The sequence below is a fragment of the Melozone crissalis genome, unplaced genomic scaffold (assembly GCF_028551555.1).
Source record: "Melozone crissalis strain CALT ecotype California unplaced genomic scaffold, PUWL_Pcris_2 ptg000004l_1, whole genome shotgun sequence".
Taxonomy (NCBI): Eukaryota; Metazoa; Chordata; class Aves; order Passeriformes; family Passerellidae; genus Melozone; species Melozone crissalis.
The window spans coordinates 41232605-41253692 of NW_026535782.1; the positions used below are offsets into that span (position 1 = coordinate 41232605).

Genomic DNA, 21088 nt, shown 5'->3' on the forward strand with positions numbered 1-21088 from the left:
CACTTTCTTTTGTGTTATCCTACAATGAGGAAAAGTTCTTGAAAAAGAAAAGGTTTTTCAGAAGCCATTTTTTATCTGGCACAGTTTTTCTCTAGTCTCTTGTGTGAAAACTTTTCAAACTAGATAAAGCAAGATTCTGAACTGGAATTAATTAGTAGCCTTTACAAAAAAAAAAAAAAAGAGAACAGAAAAATGTACATTTAGAACAGATGTTAAACATTTATCAAGTGTCTGAGGGAAAAAGCAACATCAAGGCAACAAAAAATGGTGTTTGACAATTACTTAGTCTATGTAAAACTAAGGGTGGCTGAGGGACATTTGGTCTAGTTAGGCGGAGCAAGTACCATGATAGGAGATTAAATGTAATAGTGGCAAATGCAAGCAATTAAAAAAAAAAAAAGAATTTCAACTTTTCTGATATCCCTGGACCTAGATGAAGTGCATAGGGAACATTCTGCTTCATTGCAGAGGCTCAGTCAGAACTGAGCCATGCAGAACTGGTTCATGCAGAGTTCAAACACACATGGGCTTTTTAATCTGTGTATGATTACAGTGCTTGCTTTTGGAAGAGGCTTCTTTTACCTTGGCCTTAATACCTAAGCCTGATCTTGACAAGATGGTGTGATCAAATTGCTCTATTTAATGAACTCAAATTGTCAGCACAAGCAATCTCATTTGTTAATTTCTAGTTGCTTTTATCTGTGATGTACTGGGAGTATGATCCGGTTTATCCACCTTCTCTGAGAGAAAGTTTTGCAACAGATTCAGAAAGTAATTTTGAAAGTAGTAATTAAAATCTGTCATTCTGCCTTGACATGTTTGGATTCTCTAATGAATTGAATTTCTGGGCAACAATAAAGGAGATATGTATTTCTATTTTTTTTAATTTTTTTTTTTAATGTTAGAATAAGAAGAGTACTAGGGTAGAAATAGTTTAAGTTCAGAGTTCATTCTTTACTTGCAAAGGTAGGACACAGTGCAGAGGCAGTAAGTTTGCCTTTTGGAGTCACCAACAGTATCCTCATTACTTGTCATGAATCAGAAACAAAGTTTGGGTCAGCCAAAGAAAATCCATCAAGAGTAAAGTTTCTCAAGATTGATTAATTTCCTGTACGGGAACCTACAGAATTTCGCAAGCAAGAAATGACAAAGCTGTAGTTCATGTACACAGAATATGTTTGTACTTGTAGTTGCTTAGTTTAGTTCACTTCTTCCAGACTTTCCAGTAGAATTGGCAGATTTGAGGAAAGGTAGGTGGTTTGGGCCACCTGTCCCTCCTTAAACCCCACTTGTGCATGTTATGTGTTTGCCTGGAAACCTGGTGGATTTGAAGCATTTGTGTGAAGACCTTAAGGCCATGTCTTCAGGAAACCTTTCATGTAGGTTTTTAGGTACCTGCCTTTTGTTTTCCCTTGGTAGAATACAAGGCATTAAGTTTAACTTAATCTGTAGCATGCTCTCGTATTTCTGGGACAGCTTCACTAGGTCTGTGTGTTCCAACAATAAAGCAACTTGCTTTTAGAATATTGCAGCTGTTGTGTTACCTGTTAATACTCTGTTTTGCAATATACACAAGGCATAGTGTTGTATTAAGAATATTGCTAAATACAGTTGAAATAGGGTAGAGTTATTTGGGTGCATGTTTATGATGGAATTTCAGTCTGCAGAACGAACTGACTCTTTGGTGAAAGCTTCCCTTCACACAAGAGGGACAAAACCCCAAAGAACAGCAGTGATGGGGGTCTGTGTCCTGTTTGAGGCATTCCTCCCAAAAGCTCATGGACCTGATTGTGTGCTCACTTTTTGTATAATTGTTCCCTGGATTTGTAAAGCTGCTCCTGCTTTAATGACAGGAGATAGCCAGTGACCTGGGTACACCTTAATTCTAAATTAAGGCCTGAGTCTTTTATACGTAGGAGTGTGTCACAGGTGAGTTATTAAGAGTGTATCAATGTGGGTGTAACGAAAAACGTTTTATTAATGATTAAATGATGGTCAAAGATAATTAATTGACACCTAAATGAAAAGGGAATGATGATAGAATTGTTATTAAGCAATAATTGAACAGTAATTAAACAGTGATTTACTATATTTTAAATTATTGTTTAAACAATAATTTACACTCTAGTCAAACTACTACTTACTGTACATCTAATAATTCAGCTATAGCTAGATTTATATTAATGTAAAATGTCACTTTGCTCATTATAGATCTCAGATGTTTGGTAAGGGGCTCTTTCAGCCTCAAGCATTAACCTTAAGAGCCATCCCTGTCTGAGGGGACATCATTGCTGAGCAGCCTGCTGCTGTACAGGAGACCCCAGTGGGCTCATGGGGGCTGCAGACATTTATTTTGAGGTTAAAATGTCAGACTCCTAGTCAGAGCCCCTTTTGGTGTACGTGCAGGTGTGCAGCTGTAGCAGTTTCAGTTCTGTCTAGTTCCAGCTCAGGCTGGTGCTGATCTCCTGATAAGAGAGGCCTGAACTCTTTGTTCCTGGATAAGGCTTAGGATGATTCTCAGGGTTTGCACTGCAGGGATGATTTCACTCAAGTCTCCTTTTGGTCAACCAAAGTACTGTCACTCAGTCAGAAGGGGTGCATCCAGCACAGGGATCTTACATTATAAAAAAAAATTTGGTCTATCAGTGGTATCAACATTGTATAAAAGAATTGTGGTCTCTTAGGTTGCTGGTATCAGCATCTGAAGTCTGAGTATAGGAATGTGCTGGAGAACTTCACTGGAAAATTATTTTTCTCCAACTGAAACACTTGGTTTAGGTAGAGTAGCCTGTCTTCTTTATACCTGCCCTCCCTCAGAGAAAATAATGGGATTTTCCTCACAGAAGGGTAGAGAGAAGGGGTCTCTTAACAGCCACCTGATGAAGGAACATCTTACCCCAATTGTGTGATAGAAACTCTTGGGAAGAGGGTAATGTTACAACAGCCCTGTCCTTGTTTAAGTAATGGAGGGTATGGTGATTCCTACCAGAGATGTAAGCGCTAGGAGCTCTTGCAGTTCAAACAAGAGGCAGCTGGGGAGTTGAGGCTGAAGGACTTCATAATTGCAATTATGAAGAAAAAGTTATGAAGTCATTCTTTCTTTCAGAAAGAGAGAACAAGATATGATTCTAACAATAGAAACGAAAGAGCCCAGAAGTTACATGATACAAAGCTAAAATTCATTGGTATCTTTAATTATAGTCTTTTTCTAAAGTACAGGTGAAACTAACAAAAGGGTAGTGATTATTAACACAGACAAAACCGTGAAGCAATCTGGAAACCAGTATAAGGCATGAGAATGGCAAAAACCCCAGCAGGATATGAGCAGACATGGGGATCATCTCCCAAGTGCTGTTCTGAATTGGGGCATGTCCAAACTCATTTAATTTCCTCAGCTCCTTCGTACTTGGGGAACCTCTCCTACATAAAAGTTGAAAAGGAGGCTGTAGGATGATTGATATTTTCCCAAACTGTGTGTGATAGCCTTGTCTCTGTGCCCTAAGTGCAGTGAGCCACAGCTCCCCTGTGCTTTGGCCAGCTACCTGTGTCTAGTGCTGTCCTGCTGGAACTTCTCACTCCAGCCTCAGCTACCACAGATGTTCTGTTTGTGCTGTGCTTCAGCTGCAGGCTCTCAGCATGGCAGCAAAGGAGGAGCAAGGGCCTGCAGACTGGGAAAAGGAGTAAACAAAATAGAATAATAGAATTGTTTAGCTTGGAAAAGACCTCTTAGTTTGAGTCCAACCACAAACCCAGCACTGCCACATCCACCACTAAACCATGTCCCCAAGTGCAAAATCTGCATGTCTTGTAAATACCTCTGAGGATAGTGACTCAACTACTTCCCTGGACAGCCTGTTCTAGTGCTGGCTAACGCCTTCATTAAAAAATTTCTTCCTAATATCCAGTATAAGCCTCTCCTGGTGAACTGAGGCTGCTCTTTCCTGTAGCTTTTTTTTCTAGGATAAGAGGCTGACCCCCACCTTGCTACAACATCCATTAACGTGTGGAGTGCAACAACATCCCCCCGGGGATCCTTTTCTCCAGGTGTTTGAAAATGCATCAGACTCGATTGCTCCACATGGAATAAGAAGAAACTCTTGTCTTTAAAAAGCAATACTTTGAAGATACTAGACTTTAAGTAGGTAGAAGGGACTGTAGTTAGCAAAAAGCAGAATCAGAATGTGAAGTTTAGTATTGCTTCCTCGTTGTAATTAAATGCTTATGGTAATGTTTGGGAAAGGGAATCACAGACTCACAAAAGGAGTCATGTTGAAAAGGAACCACAGTGGTCATCTGGTCCAGCCTCCCTGTTTGAACAGGGTCATCCCAGAGCACATGATGGTGCTTCTGGGTCCTTTTCAACTCAGACTGTTCTGTGACTCTCAAGTGTAATTGCTAAAAATAAAAAAAGAGTAAATAATGGCACTATTGCTATTAAATATGGCACAGGATTGTGTTCAGAGTGTTCTTGAACATCTTCAGTGAGGGAGATTCCACAACCTGTCTGGGAAATCTGTTCCAGTGTGTGGTGACTTCATGGTAAAGAAATTCTTTCTCATATTCATGTGGAACTTCACGTGCATCAGCTTTTGCCCGTTGTGAGAAGAGAAGAGAAGAGAAGAGAAGAGAAGAGAAGAGAAGAGAAGAGAAGAGAAGAGAAGAGAAGAGAAGAGAAGAGAAGAGGAGAGGAGCCTGGATCCCTCCTCTCCCCGCCCTCCCTTCAGATGCTGACAGCCACTGATGAGGTCCCTTCTCGGTGGCCTCTTCTCGAAGAGAAGCGAAGCTGCCGGTGGAGAGAAAAGGCGCTATTGTAGTCACAGAGGAAGGACCAGGAGCGCGTTTCCCGGGTGCCCCGATGCTGTATTTTCCTGAAAATCCACACGAACGGACGATCCCGGTCTCCCCCGCCGCTCCTCCAGCCGGGGCGGGCGCGGGGCGGGGCCGCGGGCGCACGTGACAGGGCGGGTGCCATGGCGGGCGCGGGGGCGGCGCGCGGCAGCCTAGAGCTGGCCGGGGCCGCGGGGCCGCCGGGCCGGGCTGGTCAGCAGCCACAGCAGCCGAGAGCCGCCGCGATGTCGTCCGTGGCCTCCTACGAGAGCCTGGTGCACGCCGTGTCCGGCGCTGTGGTGAGCGAGCGGGCGGGGGGCGCGGCGGGCGGAGCGGCCGGGCCGGCCTGGCGGGGGCCGCGGGCCGCCCGCAGCCTTTGTTCGGCCGGGACGGGCCGGGGAACCGGCCGGGGCTTGGCCAGGCTGGAGGCCGGGCCTGAGCAGCCGGAGGCACCTCTGAGGCAGCGGGAGCTGCCCCTCAGAAAGCCGGGTTGGCGCACCCGAGCTGGGCATCCCTTCGGTAAGCTCAGGCAGAGGGGCAGCACCTCAGCTGTGCGATCGCAGAGCTGCACCGAGCATCGCCCTCCTGCCGCGGCCTCGTACGAGCTCAGGAGTGCGGAGGGTGAGGCGGCTCTGTCCTGCTGATCGAAATGTAAAGCGGGCACAGTGCAGCCGGAGGAGGTATCTGTCCATCACTGAATTTAATTTTTCATGCGGTGCTTGTAAATTAAAAACTCGCATTTAATTTATGTAGATTTCCTAGTGTGCCCAGCCCTTGAATTTTTCTTTTCAGAGTGCTAGCTCTAAAAAGTAAATCAGCCTTCTGCTTCCAACAGGTTAAGAATTTTAGTGCATGTAGCATGTTGGATTGGGCATACTGATGGATAGAAAGAACTCCTCGTGTCTCCTATAGGATGAAAGTTGCTAAATGTTACTGAACGATAAACACTGGAACAGGCTGCCCAGGGAGGTCGTGGAGTCTCCCTCTCTGGGGACATTCAGGACCCACCTGGATGCATTCCTGTGTCACCTGCTCTGGGTGACACTGCTTTGATATGGGGGGGTGAGACTGGGTCATCTCCAGGGGCTCCTTCCAACCGTGACAATTCAGTGTTTCTGTTATAAAGGCTGATTCTAAAAGGAAAAACAAGGCTTTAAGGGATGTTTTTGTTTTACTATGAATAAACACAAGATTTTTGTCTGCTCTTTAAATTGTTTTAAGTCTGCTTACTTAAACATCAAAGGCAGTGGGGATTTTGTTTCCACTTTCAAAAACTGGAGCTTTCTCAAATGATCTCATTATTGAAATACTACCCATTTTCCTTTTGCTGGCTTCTGCAGAAGTCAGTGATACTTTCTAGACCTAGCTTTTCCCTTCAAATACAGATTGCTGTAGTGAGGCTGTGCCCCTGAACAAAGTTTGTGGTGTGAACCAAGCTTATACATCCAGCCATAGACTCAGAACTGTGTTGAGCTAATGCATCAGGAGCACATGTGAGACCACAACATGATAACTTTTGTTTGTAGTCTAATATACTGAAAGCTGATATACCTTCTAGGCAACCTAGTCAAATTTGAGATGAAGGAATATTTTTGTGAACAGTAAAAAAATAACCAACACAAAACAGTGCTTGATTTCCTGTGAACTTTAATTGAATTACATAAGTATTCTTTAACTCTGCATGTAGCAACATAATCTTCCTGTTGCAAAGCTATAGGGGTGAGAATTTCATGGGAGTATTATACAGCAGTCAGGCTGCTTCATTAGCTAAATGGTGGCTGAAAAATAGCAATGAAACTTTTTTATATGTTTCACATTTTTCTGTTGTTCCTATTTTTTATAAATCCAAGCTTCAGGCTGTGGTCCTCACGCATCTTTTTGGCACCTCAGGCCATTTATTCTGGCCACCTCTTGGCTCCTGCACAGTTGTTTGTTGGGTGCTGTGACTGGCCAGTGAACTGATGTCCTGAAGAAGTAGCTCAGTGGAAAAAGTAGTTTTCAGCCAGATTAGTTTCTGTGTCTGCATCATTGTGTAGTGCCCAGAAAGTTATGCCGCCAGATTGGAGGAGGCAGGGGTGCAAATACAGTTGACCAAGAGCCTGGGATTACAGGGACCAGCCTGTACCTGTCCCTGTGATTATTCAGTGGTAATGTGACTTGGCAAAGCCCCGAGATCCAGTGCTGACAGGCGTGGGGGGAAGGCTGACAGTGAGGCCTCGCCCTTCCAGCAGTGCAGGGTAGCACATGGCAGCATCTGTTCTGCACTCACTAGCATCATCTTACCTGCTGGTCTCAGTGCAGTTTAGCAAGGAATCTGAGTCCCTCTTGAGGGCTTTTGTTGTTGGGGAAAGGACTGGTCCTGTTTATCCCTCTTTTTCTTTCTTCTAGCCATGAAATCCTGTCTCTTCGCTATGATGCTTCAGGCAGCCTCCTCATTGTGTAGTTGAGTCGTTCCTTTTGTAAACCCAAGAGAAAAGTAACTTAGCTTTTCTATTTCCCTCAATTTAGTAAAAGAAAGGGAGAGGGTACAAGTTGTTTTTTATGTGCAATGATCTGCTAAGTCAGTTTAGTTGTCTCATGGCATTCCCTTGAACTATAGTTCCATGCAAGTTTTAACCTAGTTTGGCAGTCAAGCACTGGAACAGGCTGCCGAGAGAGTTGGTCAGTGCCCCATGCCTGGCAGTGTTTGAGGCATTTGGGAAATGCACTGAAGGTGCTTGAGCTGTTGGTCAGCCCTGAAGTGGGGTGGGGGCAGCAGGACTGAGTGATCATTGCAGATCCTTTCCAGACAGACTGTTCTGTGTCTTGTGGCCACACATCCATTGTGTCCTGTGGGACACTACCTGACTATTTCCTTATTTCCAGTTTCTAATTCTGTGCAGGTGTGTGTGTTTGTGCTGCATGGTGCCTTGCATTGAGCCTGGGATCCAGGATAAATCTCACTTTGGGAGGGTGGAAGCAGGGGAGGGCTGCAGGTTGTAGTGACTGTGCAGTCTTGCTCTGTGCGTAGGTGTGACTGCATTCTGAGGCTGTCTTCAAAGTTGCAGTAATGCAGCTCCCATTAGGAACAGCATTATGGCTCTTTCTAGCACTTTTTTTTTTTTTTGTGCTGGCACTAACCTTGTAACTAAGATATATTTTTTAGAAATATTCAGTCAGATGGGTTCATTAATCCACTTGCTGTCCAGCTGGGTACACGGTAGATGAGAATGATACAACACAGGACAAGTACATGGGAAGAATGAACTGTTTTGGCAAGAGCCCAAACTAAATGGGTTAAAATAACCAGGTAATTGTGGCCAAGTCTTAACATATGCTACCTAGTGTTAAAAAAAAACTGGAGAAATTTAAGTCAACCCAGAATTGTTTTAGTGTGGAAACATCACCAGAAAAATGAATCCTCTGTTGCTGGTTGTAGAGCTAGGTCCAAGCAGCCTGCTGAGGAGCTGGGGTATTTCCAGAGGCAGAGCTCACTTAAGTGTATGGCATAAGACAACTGTAGAAAAGCTCGAGTCACACTGTGCACTATAGTTTAAAAGCAGCATTGAGTGACTTGCTGTATCCCAGACCTTCCCACCATTTAAACAGTTGGCATGGCTGCTAACAGAAGAGGTTCCACAGCTTTAGCAGCCACCTGATGTGTGGGAAACAGGTTTACACCAAGCCAGGGCCTTTTTGAGGCTAATAGGAGGTAGAGAAAGTTCAATGTTTATTTTCTGATGCCACTAGATCAACTTTCAGGCTTCAAAAACTTTCTCTTTTGGCAAAAAGCTTTTAATAATTTTAATTTTAGCTTGGTCTAATGCAAGAGAAAAATAACCCTATGGGACAAAATCGTGTTATGTGTGGAGTTTATCCCCGTTTTAAACTTACTCAGCAGACTGATTTGGGGGCAAGAAGGGAAGAGTTACGAAAGTCTAGCAGGCACTGTATAAGCAACTGATACACTATGCAGCCAGTTTGTTTTGTTTTTCAGGGCAGTATGACTGCAATGACTGTATTTTTTCCTTTGGATACAGCTAGACTTAGACTTCAGGGTAAGTGTCAAAATCTAGTTTCTTTGTACAATGGCATTTCTGTTCATCTTGGCCTGGGCACTTGTAAGGGAGGTTGTAGTGGGGGTGGTCTACATGAACAGGAGTCTTACTTGTGTCACATTAACACTGTTTTTCCAGGTAAAGGTAATTCTTCCTGTTGAAAGTTGGGCAACATTTTAATTAGCTGAAAAGGTTATGTGCTCTGTGGCTTTTAAATGATTATCTAAGACCAAAGACAAAAACAAAGATGCGAGATTGCATAGGATTATATTTGTGTGTTGTTGTTTTTGGCTGCTGAGAACACTTTGAAATGCAGGGGCAATATAATGAAAAACAGAATTATTGAGAGGATGATTTAAAGGGAAAATCCACGGTTAAAATTGGGATTAGGAATATGTAATGTTTACAGAAATGCATCTGGAATATGAACTGTGTTCTGAAACTCTATCTTGTAATCTAAAGTCTCAGACTCAGCAAGCATTTTAGAGCTATGACTAAAGCTCTGTTAAGAACTGGAGGCAGATTATCAGCCAGGTTGTCAGAAGTATGGGTTGAGAAATGAATAGTGCAGGAAGAGCCTGCTTTGCTGAGGCTTAGCTGTTTGCAGATGAGCTGTGGGAGATTGCTCTGCTACTGGTGCTGGTCTGATGTCCAAGGAATAATTTTGAGAGCAGTTAGGCAGGCTCAATTCTAGCCCTCTACCTAAGGGGAACCTACTTTCAGTTCATGTTGCAGCTACTGGAACTGGTGATTAGAGATACCCTGGAGCACAACAGAACCTGTCAGTCTGAGGAAGAATAAAAAAAGGAAGTAGCCTTACCTAGCAAATGAAAATAAGGAGAAATAGGTTATTTCTGTCCTTTATGAGGAAGAAGAAACATGTGCTTGTAGGGCATATTCAGAATTGCAAGGATAAGGACTTGAAAAAGAGTGCTAAAATTTTGAATAATCTAAAAGTTTGACTGTTTTGCTTTCCAGTTGATGAGAAACGGAAGTCAAAGACAACACCGGCCGTCCTTTTGGAAATAATCAAAGAGGAAGGCCTGTGAGTAGATAGTGATTTTCTGTTTGTCTTCATGGAGATAAGCTCTAAAACTAATTTGAATATGCTTTTAAAGTGGAACAATTAGCCTGTATCTGTGTGGACAGATTTTTATTCCAGATTGAAATGTCTCCACACAAGTGTGATATGACTTGCATAATCTTATGTGTTCATCTTCAGCTAACTAGGATTAACTTTCTTGAGCACCTTATGCAATTAATCTGTTCAGTGATGTAACTGTGCCTTCATTAGTGAGGTAGCTGTGCCTCCTCAGAAATGCAAATGTACCTTCATATACCTGATCAACCAGCTTTGTCTGCCTGGATTCTTGGGTGTGTCAATTTCTCAATAACCAAGATGAAACTCCTGGATAACTGAGCCACTTTCAAGTGAGCTCAGACATGTTTCCCAGTTGGAAGGTTTTTATTTTCTCCTAAGCATGTAGAAGTAAACAACACATGTGCTGTGCTTTAGTATTTGTCATAGTCTGAGCTGAGTTTTATGCCTGTACTTGTTAGAAGTATTTCCCTAACAGAATCCCTGGAACTCCTAAGTAGACTGGTGCTTGCAGGACATTAAAGCTGATGAAAGTTTAACTTGGCCCATAATGCTGTGTCACCTTTGAACTTGGGCAGATGTATGCATGAGGAGTTTTCTGCCAGCTGATCTCTCTTGTTCACGTTCCCACATTACCTCTGTCACATGAGGGTGGCAAGTAAACTTCAATTAAAAAAAAAAAGAAAAAAGTAAAAAAGAAAAATGAAGTAATTAACCAAGGTGGAAAGACTGCAAAAGTGATCATCCTGCTTTGCCTGTGAAAGAGAAAAATCAGGAGCTGTGGCAAGAGAGGAACATTGCTTCTTCCAAAGGTATTGGGAAGGCCTGACAAAGCAATGGTTCTAATTTAGAGAAGTGTCTGAAGTTACAACAAAAAGTCCAAACAGCAACAAATCTGAAATATGATGTGAGATCATAAACATCTTGTTCACATTAGCTTGTAGAGTCATGTCTCACTAGCATACTTTTGTGAGACTGCTTTTCTCATCTAGATAAAGCAAATAGGTTGAGCTGAAGGACTTGCTGCAGAAGTTTATCAGACAGCTTTCTTCCCTGCTCTTCCATCCTTTTCTAAGTGATCTGAAAGGTGTTCACTAGTGTACACCAAGTTTTCTTGCAGTGAATCATGGATGCTGCTACTGACAACTTAAGTAATTAAAATAAACTCATGGGGTTTGTTTTAGTTTCATGTTTTGTACTACAAGATGTTTCATTTGAAAATCATCAGAAGTCATTCCTAATAAATCAATCAAGCCCAAACTAACACTCAGTTAGAGGGCATAAACCCTAGAGGATGTTTCTCTCTCTCTTTTCCAGCACAGAAGAGATGGGTAATGTAAGAATTGTTGTAATTTGTCTTATGAATAACTGCATAGTCAGTTAATTTGTAACTGTCTGGTTAGCTAAACCTGTAACTTCAGAAGCAGTTGTAACAATAAGATGTATTCCCAGCTACGTGGGAGGGAGAAGCACTCATGGATTTGAGATGAAAGAGTAGCACTTACATTTGAAGCAAAGTCAGATGTGGTGTTTACCAGGCTTGCATCTTTTACAGTCTTATTGGAGATCCTTAAATTCTACATACTCCCAATAGTTAATGAATTCTGAAGAGCCTCCATAGTTACTGTTGTTGGGGTGATTTTTTTATGCTTTTAAAATGATACCAGCTCTCTACCTGTTCTGTGCAACTCCAGTGAAGTTGTGTATCCATATCTTTTTTAGATGTGTTGTCAACCATGTTGGGAATGTAGGACAGCTGTTGAAGTGTCCCTGTTTTTCAGGATCATCAGGCCTGTTAGAGAAGAGAGCTTTGTTAGGCAGATGTTGCGAAATCATTACTAAATCAAGACAGGTTTAGATGATAATTCAGTTTTTTGTCTGTGATTAATCTAGTTAAATTTAACTAGGTAGTCTTTTTCTTACTTACCTGACTGATTTGCCCTAGATTTTACAGTAAGGCATTTGTTAGAAATTCTTCCCACCTGTGTATCTTCTGTCCCCAGGTTGCATCCTTTGCCAAACTCTCCTAGGAGGAGTATATGGATTTCAGTAACTAGTCTTCAATTTTTAAATTTTATGTGAGACTCCAGATACTTTTTTTCCTTACTCAGGAGTTAAGTATGGTTTTTTACCATTGCTGATAAAGACATATCTAGGTAGTACTTCCTGTAGTACACAGCATTGTATCTCTGGGATCCTCCACCAACACATAAAATCAGCCAGATCAGCCACATAAATACTTCACTGATTCTTACTGTGACTTTTTGCTCTCCATTAGGTTGGCACCATATCGAGGATGGTTTCCTGTTATCTCCAGCCTTTGCTGCTCCAATTTTGTTTATTTTTATACATTTAATAGTCTTAAAGCCCTCTGGGTCAAAGGTCAGCATTCAACCACTGGAAAAGACTTGGTTCTTGGGGTTGTTGCAGGTAATACTTTAAAGTCTCCGTTTTGTCAAAAATGTATTTTTGGTATATTCTATCTAATGATTTTCTTGATGAAGTCCTTTGGAGGCCACTCTGAGTGCTCACCCCTCCCACTGTATGCAGACCTGCTTCTTTTTGATTGCTCCTCTGTGTCATCCCTGCCTCCTAAGGAATTGCATAAACCATTCCTGTTGTGAATTCTGGCACAAAGCAGTGCTCTTGTGGCTTAGCATGATATTTGTGTCTGATGTGGTGCTTACCAGGTATCTAAGCTTCAGCACTAGGATGCTGAAGAAAAGGGAGAGGTGATAGTTGGGTTTTTTCCAGAGGAAAAGATATATGCCAATTCTGAATTAATTTCAACTACAGTAAGAAATTTTAATGTGAGAATTTGGGTGTCAGTTTTCAGACTTGGTTTTGGGTTGTGACCTGAAAGTGACAGGAAGTTCCTAGATATATACAGGTCCAGTGGGACCAAATGCTCTTTTATTCTATCCTCTTATGTGGATGCTGCAGGGCCTTCTTTGAAGGGGTGATAACATTTGTGACTTTTCTAGCACACTCAGTGTGAAAAGTTACCACTGTGGGCTTTGTGTTTGCCAGTGATATTCTTCAGGGACTATTGCTCATGCAAATGCATAGAATCAAGCTGATTTAAAAAAAAAAAACAACCTGTAAAAAAGACCCCTGGGTTTGGGGTCTTTCTGGGGGTTGGGGGGGAGTTGATAGTTTCTTATACTTTCAGTGTAATGGCTGTCTGAATAGCTGCTGGAAGTAAGGAAGGAAATTCTTAAGCTGGCTCTATGTCTGTGGTAAAATTCCATATCATTTGGAACAAAGGCTACAGGAATTAGCGTACGAATTACCATTTACTTTTCCCATATGTTGTGTTGGTTTTATTCCCTCTTCCTATCAGAAATTTCAGTAGCATGTGAATCAGGGGAGGAAAAGGGGATAAAAAAAGATTTGAAATATTCTTTGCTGATTTTCTTTGTGCTGTGTTTTGCATTAGGAGTAGTGAATGTACTGCTGACCACCCCTCTCTGGGTAGTGAACACACGCCTGAAGCTGCAGGGAGCAAAATTCAGAAATGAAGACATTGTACCAACCAATTACAGAGGCATAATAGGTAAGCACCTGTTGTTGTCCTCAACCAAAGAGAAGTTCATGAAGTGAAATGTATCAAGGACTTTGAAGACTTCTGTTCATCGTGAACGATTTCACCCTGTAATCTCTGTGCTGCTCTGTCACTTTGCAGTCATTGAGTTTTACAGGAAACCGGACTTGGCTATTTGTGATGGTAATTAAGAGTTTGCAGGGTGCACTCCTGTAACTAAAAGACCTTTTGCAGGGGCAGATATGTTATTATACAGATAATGGAGCAGTAGTGAGCTCCATGAAGTGGTAGCTGGGAGTCTGAGTTTGGACAGACAGTCTGAAAATTAAACTGCACTCACCTTAATCTCTTAATCAGTCACATGTTCAGGCTGTCCTTCTTTTAAAACCAACCAACCAAATAACATTACTGTTATTTTGAAGAAGGTTTGGAAGACCTTAATGTGGATTCCACTCTTGTAAAAGAATAGAGGGGGCTGCCTGAGCAGATGATTAGTTTTTTGTATGTTAATGGTGGTGCAAACAAGAACCTCCTTTGTCACTACCTTTCTCTTAACTTCTGGATTAAAATGAAAGTTTAGTTAAAAATGCTTGCATAAAGGACTGCAGTGGATTTTTATACACTTGGAATATTAGGCTTTAAGAGTAACTTCTCATATCTTTTATATTCAGAGTTTTGTACTCAAAATATTAATAATTTTTTTCCTCACCTTTTGTCTCAGATGCCTTTCATCAAATAGTCCGAGATGAAGGAGTCTTAGCTCTGTGGAATGGTACTTTCCCCTCCTTGCTGCTGGTCTTCAATCCTGCCATACAGTTTATGTTTTATGAAGGCTTTAAACGAAAGCTTTTGAAAAAGCAGCTGCAAGTGAGTATGTTTTGAGGCCAGGTGATGAAGGTGCTCTGTTACAAGACAGGATTTTTGATATGCATCATTTGAACAAATTCAGAATAATGGGTTTGGTTTTGGTTCTAGTATTTTCAAGTGTTTTTTTGAATTAGTTTGTCTAAAAAGGGTTCAGCATAATGAAATTATATGGGAATCTTTCATGTCCCTAGGGAAGAGATTCCTGTAATTAATTCTTCTATCTGTAAAATAGAACTGAACCTCTTCTCCACATTTCCTTGCATACATTCACAGGTCTTGATTAAAAGTAGAGATTTCAATTCTAATGTATCTTTTATAAGTATTTACATACTCACTGTTTTGAAGTCTGCTTTTAACACTTTTTGCAGTAAATAATTACTTTTTTTTCTTGAAGACCTCAAAAAAAATTACATTTTCAATGTAATTTTTCTAGGGATGGACACTAGAATTAAATGTAGCATTGCAACCATTCCTTCCTGATTTTTCTAAATAGAAGTACAATCATTTTTCTGTCCCTTCTTTATATTGCTCTTCTTTTTCCTTGTCTATATCGGATATAGAATCTCAGCTGAACTCATGTTCCTTTTATGTTCCAGTAAACTGGAAAGCATTTGTATTACATTTTCAGATAATGTCATAATATATCTTTAAGATGCTTTGCTGTTAATTAGTGATTTTAGAATGTTAGGTTATACCAGTATGTTACCAAGCCATCTTGTTTTTCCCCCAAGACATGGTGAGATTATTTTTACATCATCAATGAGGCTTGGGTTTTTTACTGTCTTTAGTTAATACTGCAGCTGTAGCAGCCTATTTGTACCTGATGGATCTACTCCATTACATTATACACATTTTTGAATTATGAGCTTAGCTTCCATCTGCATTGTTATTTTCTTGTTGACTAATAACATATTTATGTATTTATTTCTTGTGTTTCTTTTAAATTACTTTGTTCCACCTTAAATTAGGACATTTCTTTGTCCATAATCAGTGAAGAGGGGATATAAATTTTTTTCAGCTCAGAATGGTAATTTTTATGTTGAAAAACATTTTTCTTCCTATTTGGTTGTTTCCTGGCTGTCCTAAATATAGCAGGTTGACCTTTTTAAAAATGTGCCTGTGTAAGTGTATTTTTGATTGCAATCAATATATTTTAGAATATATTTTGAGCTTGTTTTGATATGGGCATCTACTTATGTTCAGTGATTAATTCTCACTGTTAGACTGAGATGCACTGTAATCAGCATAGGCTGTAACAATGTATTTGGTACATCCTGGAGCAGTGTTAGCTTTGGAAGTGAGCGTGGGCTTCAGCAGGGGTTCTTAACTAAAAGGGGATGAGATTTTTAGCCTATGGCATCAAGACTAAAATTCTGCCTGGGAGTGTAGTGGTTATGTCTCAGGAATACAGAGTGATGTTCAAGGAATCTTTCGCTGTCACATTTTCACAAGCACTGTACGACTTTTTGGTTTCACTGTTGCAAAAACTGAGATGCTTATTGATTGATGGTATGTTTAAATGATACTTCCTTATCTTTTGTCTACTCTTGGTGCTTTGAAGGGGTCTAATTGTATGGCCTTATAGCAACAGTAATCTAGTTATATTGAGAAATGCAAAACCAGGTGGAATTTACAAATAAAGTTAAAAGGTGGTAAAGTAAGTTAGTTGAACCATAACCAACTCTTTAAAATGAGAAGACCCTGAGATTTCATGAAATCTTTATGCCAAAGATCCTTAGATAATCTGGTAGCAGTACAGAATCCAAATCCAAATACAAATGGGTAATTGCCTATTTTGGTACTATGTGCAGTAAATTTGTTCTTTATCTATTGAACAGCTCACATCTTTGGATGCTTTTGTCATTGGTGCAATAGCCAAAGCAGTTGCCACCACCCTCACTTATCCTCTGCAGACAGTACAGTCAATTCTGCGGGTAAGTAATCATTTCATTTCATGGCAGCTCTGCCTCTGACTTGGTCTGTATCATGCAAGCCTTGTTTTTATTTGTGTTAATGGACCCATTGTTTTGGGAGGCATTTTTCCCAATGCAGATCATTGATTAGAATGGCTTTCCTCTTTAGCTTTGACAGAGCTTGATATACTGGTGCACATTTGTTTCAAGTTGCTGGTGGGATTGCCAGTGTATTGTATTGGTACAGTGTCCCAGAGAGGCTGATGCATTGTACTGCTTTTAGGCACTGCAAAAATGTACATTTACTTATTGGAATATAAATGGAAAGTGTGTCAAGTGGGAAGTTAAAATTAAATCTTCTAAAACCAGTCTGTTTCCAGATCACCTATGGTAATTTAAAAAAAAAAAGTTCTATTCATAGGTTTTGTTGTTCAGATGATGGTCTGACCTTGTCAGTGCCCAGAATGTGATTCATCAGAGGAAGCTGAGCTCCCTCATAAATAATACCTTTAGCCATTTGCCTGGCCATGTAGGCTAATTGTAGAGGTAATGGAAACACTTGCATTTATTCTGACTTGCAATTTGTACATAGGCTGGATAATGCTGCTGCATTCAGAGTATACCAATATTGTTGTAATATTGACACAAGACAAAACTGGGGAGTAGAAGGGAAGGAGACCTGGCCAAGTGTAAGCATATTGTACTTAAATTTGTGTGTCTTAAACTCTGTAGCAGTTAAATATTAATAAGTGTTTCCACATGAAATATATTTTCCTAAGTAAGGAGGAGCCTTAACTTGCCTCTAGAGTAAAGCCATTGTATATGTTCTAAAACTTGGACAAATTTGGAGAATGAGTTGAATTACTGAAAACAAGCCTTCCATGCTAAGAGTATCACTTTTCAGACCTCTCTAATAAGGGAATTTTCATGTTAATTGTTCATCTGGAAAAAGTAATTTTCAAGCAAGTTTTGTAATAATTTTTAACTCTCTAATTAGAGTATAATAAATGTATCTTAATTTTTGGTGACCTGTGAAAAAGTAGTTAGGATGCTATATTTCAAAGCAAGAGGATTTGGATATACTTACTGTGTAATTTTTATCAGCAGTCATCTTTTCTGAAGTTTTCATAATTTTTGATCAGCTTTCAATGCCTTATCCTGTTTTAACAGCCTGGACACATCTCAGTAGTAGCTAAACTAACAACCCAGACTTCTGTTACTGGAATGGCAGATACAGAAAAACATTTAAATAAAAATAACTCTGTTTGGATAAGTTGCAACATCAGTCTGTTTTTAATTTGTGATGCTCCTGTTTGCTCCTGATGTGAAGGAGAACTGGAAGGAAAGTTGGAGTGCTCTGTTTTAGCCACAGAACAGCTTCAGCCCTCATTCCTTTCCATGGTTCCTACAGAAGTGGTTACAGTCTTGAGGCTTCATCTTTTTTCTGTCTCCATTTAGCTTTTTGAATAAAATTCTTCTGACTCTTAATGACAGTGTAAAAAGAAGAAGAAAAAAATCCAGTGCCAGTCCATCCTCTCCCTGTGATGATGGGGAGCACAAGGACCCTGTCTGCAGTTCTGCCGTCACTAGGGGTGACTTCTGTCTCTTTGCTCTATGAAAGAATAGACAGGAGCCCTGAACACATCTGTTGAGGACAGCAAAAATGTGTGTCTGTGACATCTGTGCTGTCCAGTTCAGACTTGCTATATTTTGTGATGTGTTTTCTAATCTAAAGTTGGCATTGTTCTAGTTGATGAAGTTTTTGTTACTCACACTAAGTGATGTTAATAAAGGTTATGAGTAAAGGTTTAGTATTTTCAGAACTAATATTCTACAGGAAAAAAAAGTTGCAGGTGTTTTTTAAAAATAATTTTAGTAGATTTGCACACAAACTAATATAAGCTCCATATAATTCATATAAACTTACACATCGTAACTAGGTTCTCTCATCAAACTAGTACAGAACATTTTTTTTCCTTTTTAACCTTAAACCTTTAGAAACTCACTCTTTTTTAAAACTTATTAGAGATCTTTGTAGTAAAGTCTTTACACCTTTGCTTTCAACTCTTTGGCACAGTTCTCTTCTTACTGTCATATAATGTGTAATTGACAGTGGTAGCAGCTTTGCCATTTTTTACTTCTCTCAGTCATTAAAACTATGTGACACTGGTGTTCCTCATTATGCAGTGAAACTGTTATTTGGCCTATGTCTCAGTAAAGAGCAGATAAATTAAATTTGCCTCTGTCTTTTTCTCTGTCATAGAGAATGCTAATCCTTTTGGGAAGTCTTCTGCAGTAAATACTGAAGTGTTAACATTCTAGTGAAAAATTAATTATTTTCTTCTCTCTTAATGCCCTTTGTAGTACAAAAATTGTCCAGTGGCGGAGAAAAGAGGAGAATGAGGCACCTAATGGTGGTGTGAAAGTCTGTGTGTAATCTGGCTTTCTGCTGTCTAGTGATTTCCACTAGCATTCTGTTGCTGCTGTTTCCTCCCAAGTTATTAAAACACATAGTAAAGCCTCTATCATCCTAGCATTCTCTTAAAATTTCTGAGCTGCCTTAATCAGCTGGAATACTTTACCTGCTGTCAATGGTAATTTCTTACACATAAGAAATAGCAGTTGCCTCAACATGTTCTGGGGAAAAGCTCATCCAACATGCAGTTACTCAAGTTCACCATTCTTCTCTAGCACAGAAGCTTAATACAGTCTTCAAAAGCTATTAGGCTGTGCTGCTACAAATAACAAGTGTACCAACTCTTGTATATTAATAATTCATAGTTACAGCTTGCTGGCAATACTGTCAACCTGTATCAGATAAAAGTATCAATGAATGCTTGAAAAGGACTTGCTGAAATTACTAGTTTAACTCTACAGCAGCAGCAGTCATGCCTACTGAAAACCAGCTTGGGCATAAGCAAGTGTAGTGAGTAAAAAAAAAATATTATTTAGGCCAGGTAGGTAGATGAAACAATTTTGAATTCTTCCACAGCAGCTCACACATAAGTGCTCCAGGACCATTGCTGGGCAGATAAATTGTGTGTTTTACTGTGCAGTCTCAATGTAGTAATGACTTGCAGGTGTGTGAGGGTCTGTATTTTTGTGAAGTAAAAGCTGAGAAAGACAGAAAGAACTTGCTTTGAGTGTCATAACCCTACTAAGACTCTGCAAATTATACTTTTGAGATCTTGAAAACTGCTTCCTCCAGAGCAACTGAAAGAGAGGAAATATTTGTTAGAATCCATTTTAAAACCAAACCAAATTACAGTAGTATGTACAGTTTTAATGTTTGCAGTGTGAGCTTTGGCCTCTGTTCTCTGCTGGTAGTTATGTAATGTGGAAAATGTTTAAAGAGGTTTAGGGTAGGCTCTCCAGATTTCATGCATGTATGATCTTCTCTGCCAAGCACAGTGGGGAAGTAGTACAGCAAAATACTCTTCCTTTTTTTCAGTTTGGACGTCACAGGCTGAACCCAGAGAACCGAACACTGGGCAGTCTTAGAAATGTTCTTTACCTTCTTCAACAGAGAGTGAGGTGAGCTTTCCCATTTTATTTCTCTTACCATAATAGAGAAGATTTGACTATTACTAATATTGTGAAAACCTTGCTGGATCTCGATTTTGTTTCCTTTTGCCTCCCTGAAACTTGACATTTGAGTCAACCTGGTTTTTGTAATATATTGTAGAGTAGGCGCACAAACCCAGATTCTCCTAAATGTCTGTACAGTAAGTGACATCAAGGATACATATGGATGCTAATTCATTTCACCTCTCAACTTGAAAAGATGCAGGTTTCTTGCACAAAGGACCTTAAGTTTCTGCAGAATTTTTTCTTTAAGATATTACTAAATATAACTGGCTTAAGGTCAAGAATGGGTTTAAGATTCCTACAGTTGGTCATCAACTTGTAATCTTGATTCTTCTCTGCAGTGTACTGATTTACTTACAGAAAGCTGTTCATGCTTGTTCTTGTTTGTATTTTTTCTCCTCCTTAGGCGTTTTGGGTTAGTGGGACTCTACAAAGGCCTTGAAGCAAAGCTCCTGCAGACAGTCCTTACTGCTGCTCTAATGTTTCTGGTGTATGAGAAACTGACTGCAGCCACCTTCACAGTCATGGGATTAAAGCACTCGCGCAGACATTGAGGAGGAGCCTATGCCAAAGATTCTGGGGTCTAGAAAACACATTCCATTTCTGAGACCTGGCTGGGTAAACAAAGGGTCCTCACTTTCTCTGCTTCTCTTTTTAGCCACCTTTATCTCCAGTATTTGGAGAAATCTGGAATATGCCCATAGGACCTGTTGCCACAAATTCAGGGATAGCCCATTCCCTATTGTTCTGTGTACTCACCATGTTAAGAGAAAACCAGAGACCTTATTTAAGCACTTGACCTGAAATTTAAACTATTATGTGATTTGGTAATTTGGTTGATATTCTTGGCAAGAATGACTATCTCTCACTATACTTTCTTCTTTGCCCTCAAATTGTCCTCAACTATTCTTGGATCTTTATCTTCTTTCAGCAGCTGGTGGGGCTGGTTTTGTGTTATTTTCCTTGACCTGTGTTTGTCACTTCATATTTGGTTCATTAAAATAATTCATACAGAGTAACATTTTTGGCATGGTTTTCTTTTACCTGCAAGTATGTTTGTGGCACAGGATCTGCTGTTGCCCCAAATACCTGGTGATGAGGTCTCTGAACTGCTGGAATGGATATTAGAAGTGAGTGTACAATCTGTCTTCTTGAATGCAGATACTGGCTAGATGGGAGGAAGATAACCTCTTGCTTTTTCAAGCTGAGTCCC

At 40.2% G+C, this 21088-nt stretch overlaps 1 protein-coding gene across 1 annotated transcript; it reads left to right on the plus strand.

Moving 5' to 3' along the window:
- Positions 1–4993: 4993 nt before the first annotated feature.
- Positions 4994–20886, plus strand: SLC25A17 (solute carrier family 25 member 17). Its single transcript, XM_054273038.1, has 9 exons — positions 4994–5126; positions 8804–8864; positions 9843–9909; positions 12242–12393; positions 13403–13519; positions 14229–14374; positions 16213–16308; positions 19739–19821; positions 20282–20886. The coding sequence occupies exons 1-9, from the start codon at positions 5073–5075 to the stop codon at positions 20427–20429; spliced, it is 924 nt and encodes a 307-aa protein (XP_054129013.1). The 5' UTR covers positions 4994–5072; the 3' UTR covers positions 20430–20886.
- Positions 20887–21088: the final 202 nt, after the last annotated feature.

Bases quoted from the DNA above. Each gene is read 5' to 3' on its own strand.
- SLC25A17 (XM_054273038.1), top strand. From the start codon at position 5,073: ATGTCGTCCGTGGCCTCCTACGAGAGCCTGGTGCACGCCGTGTCCGGC. The intron at 8,865-9,842 runs GTAAGTGTCAAA...TTTGCTTTCCAG, and splicing joins AGCTAGACTTAGACTTCAGG to TTGATGAGAAACGGAAGTCA. The intron at 19,822-20,281 runs GTGAGCTTTCCC...TCTCCTCCTTAG, and splicing joins CTTCTTCAACAGAGAGTGAG to GCGTTTTGGGTTAGTGGGAC.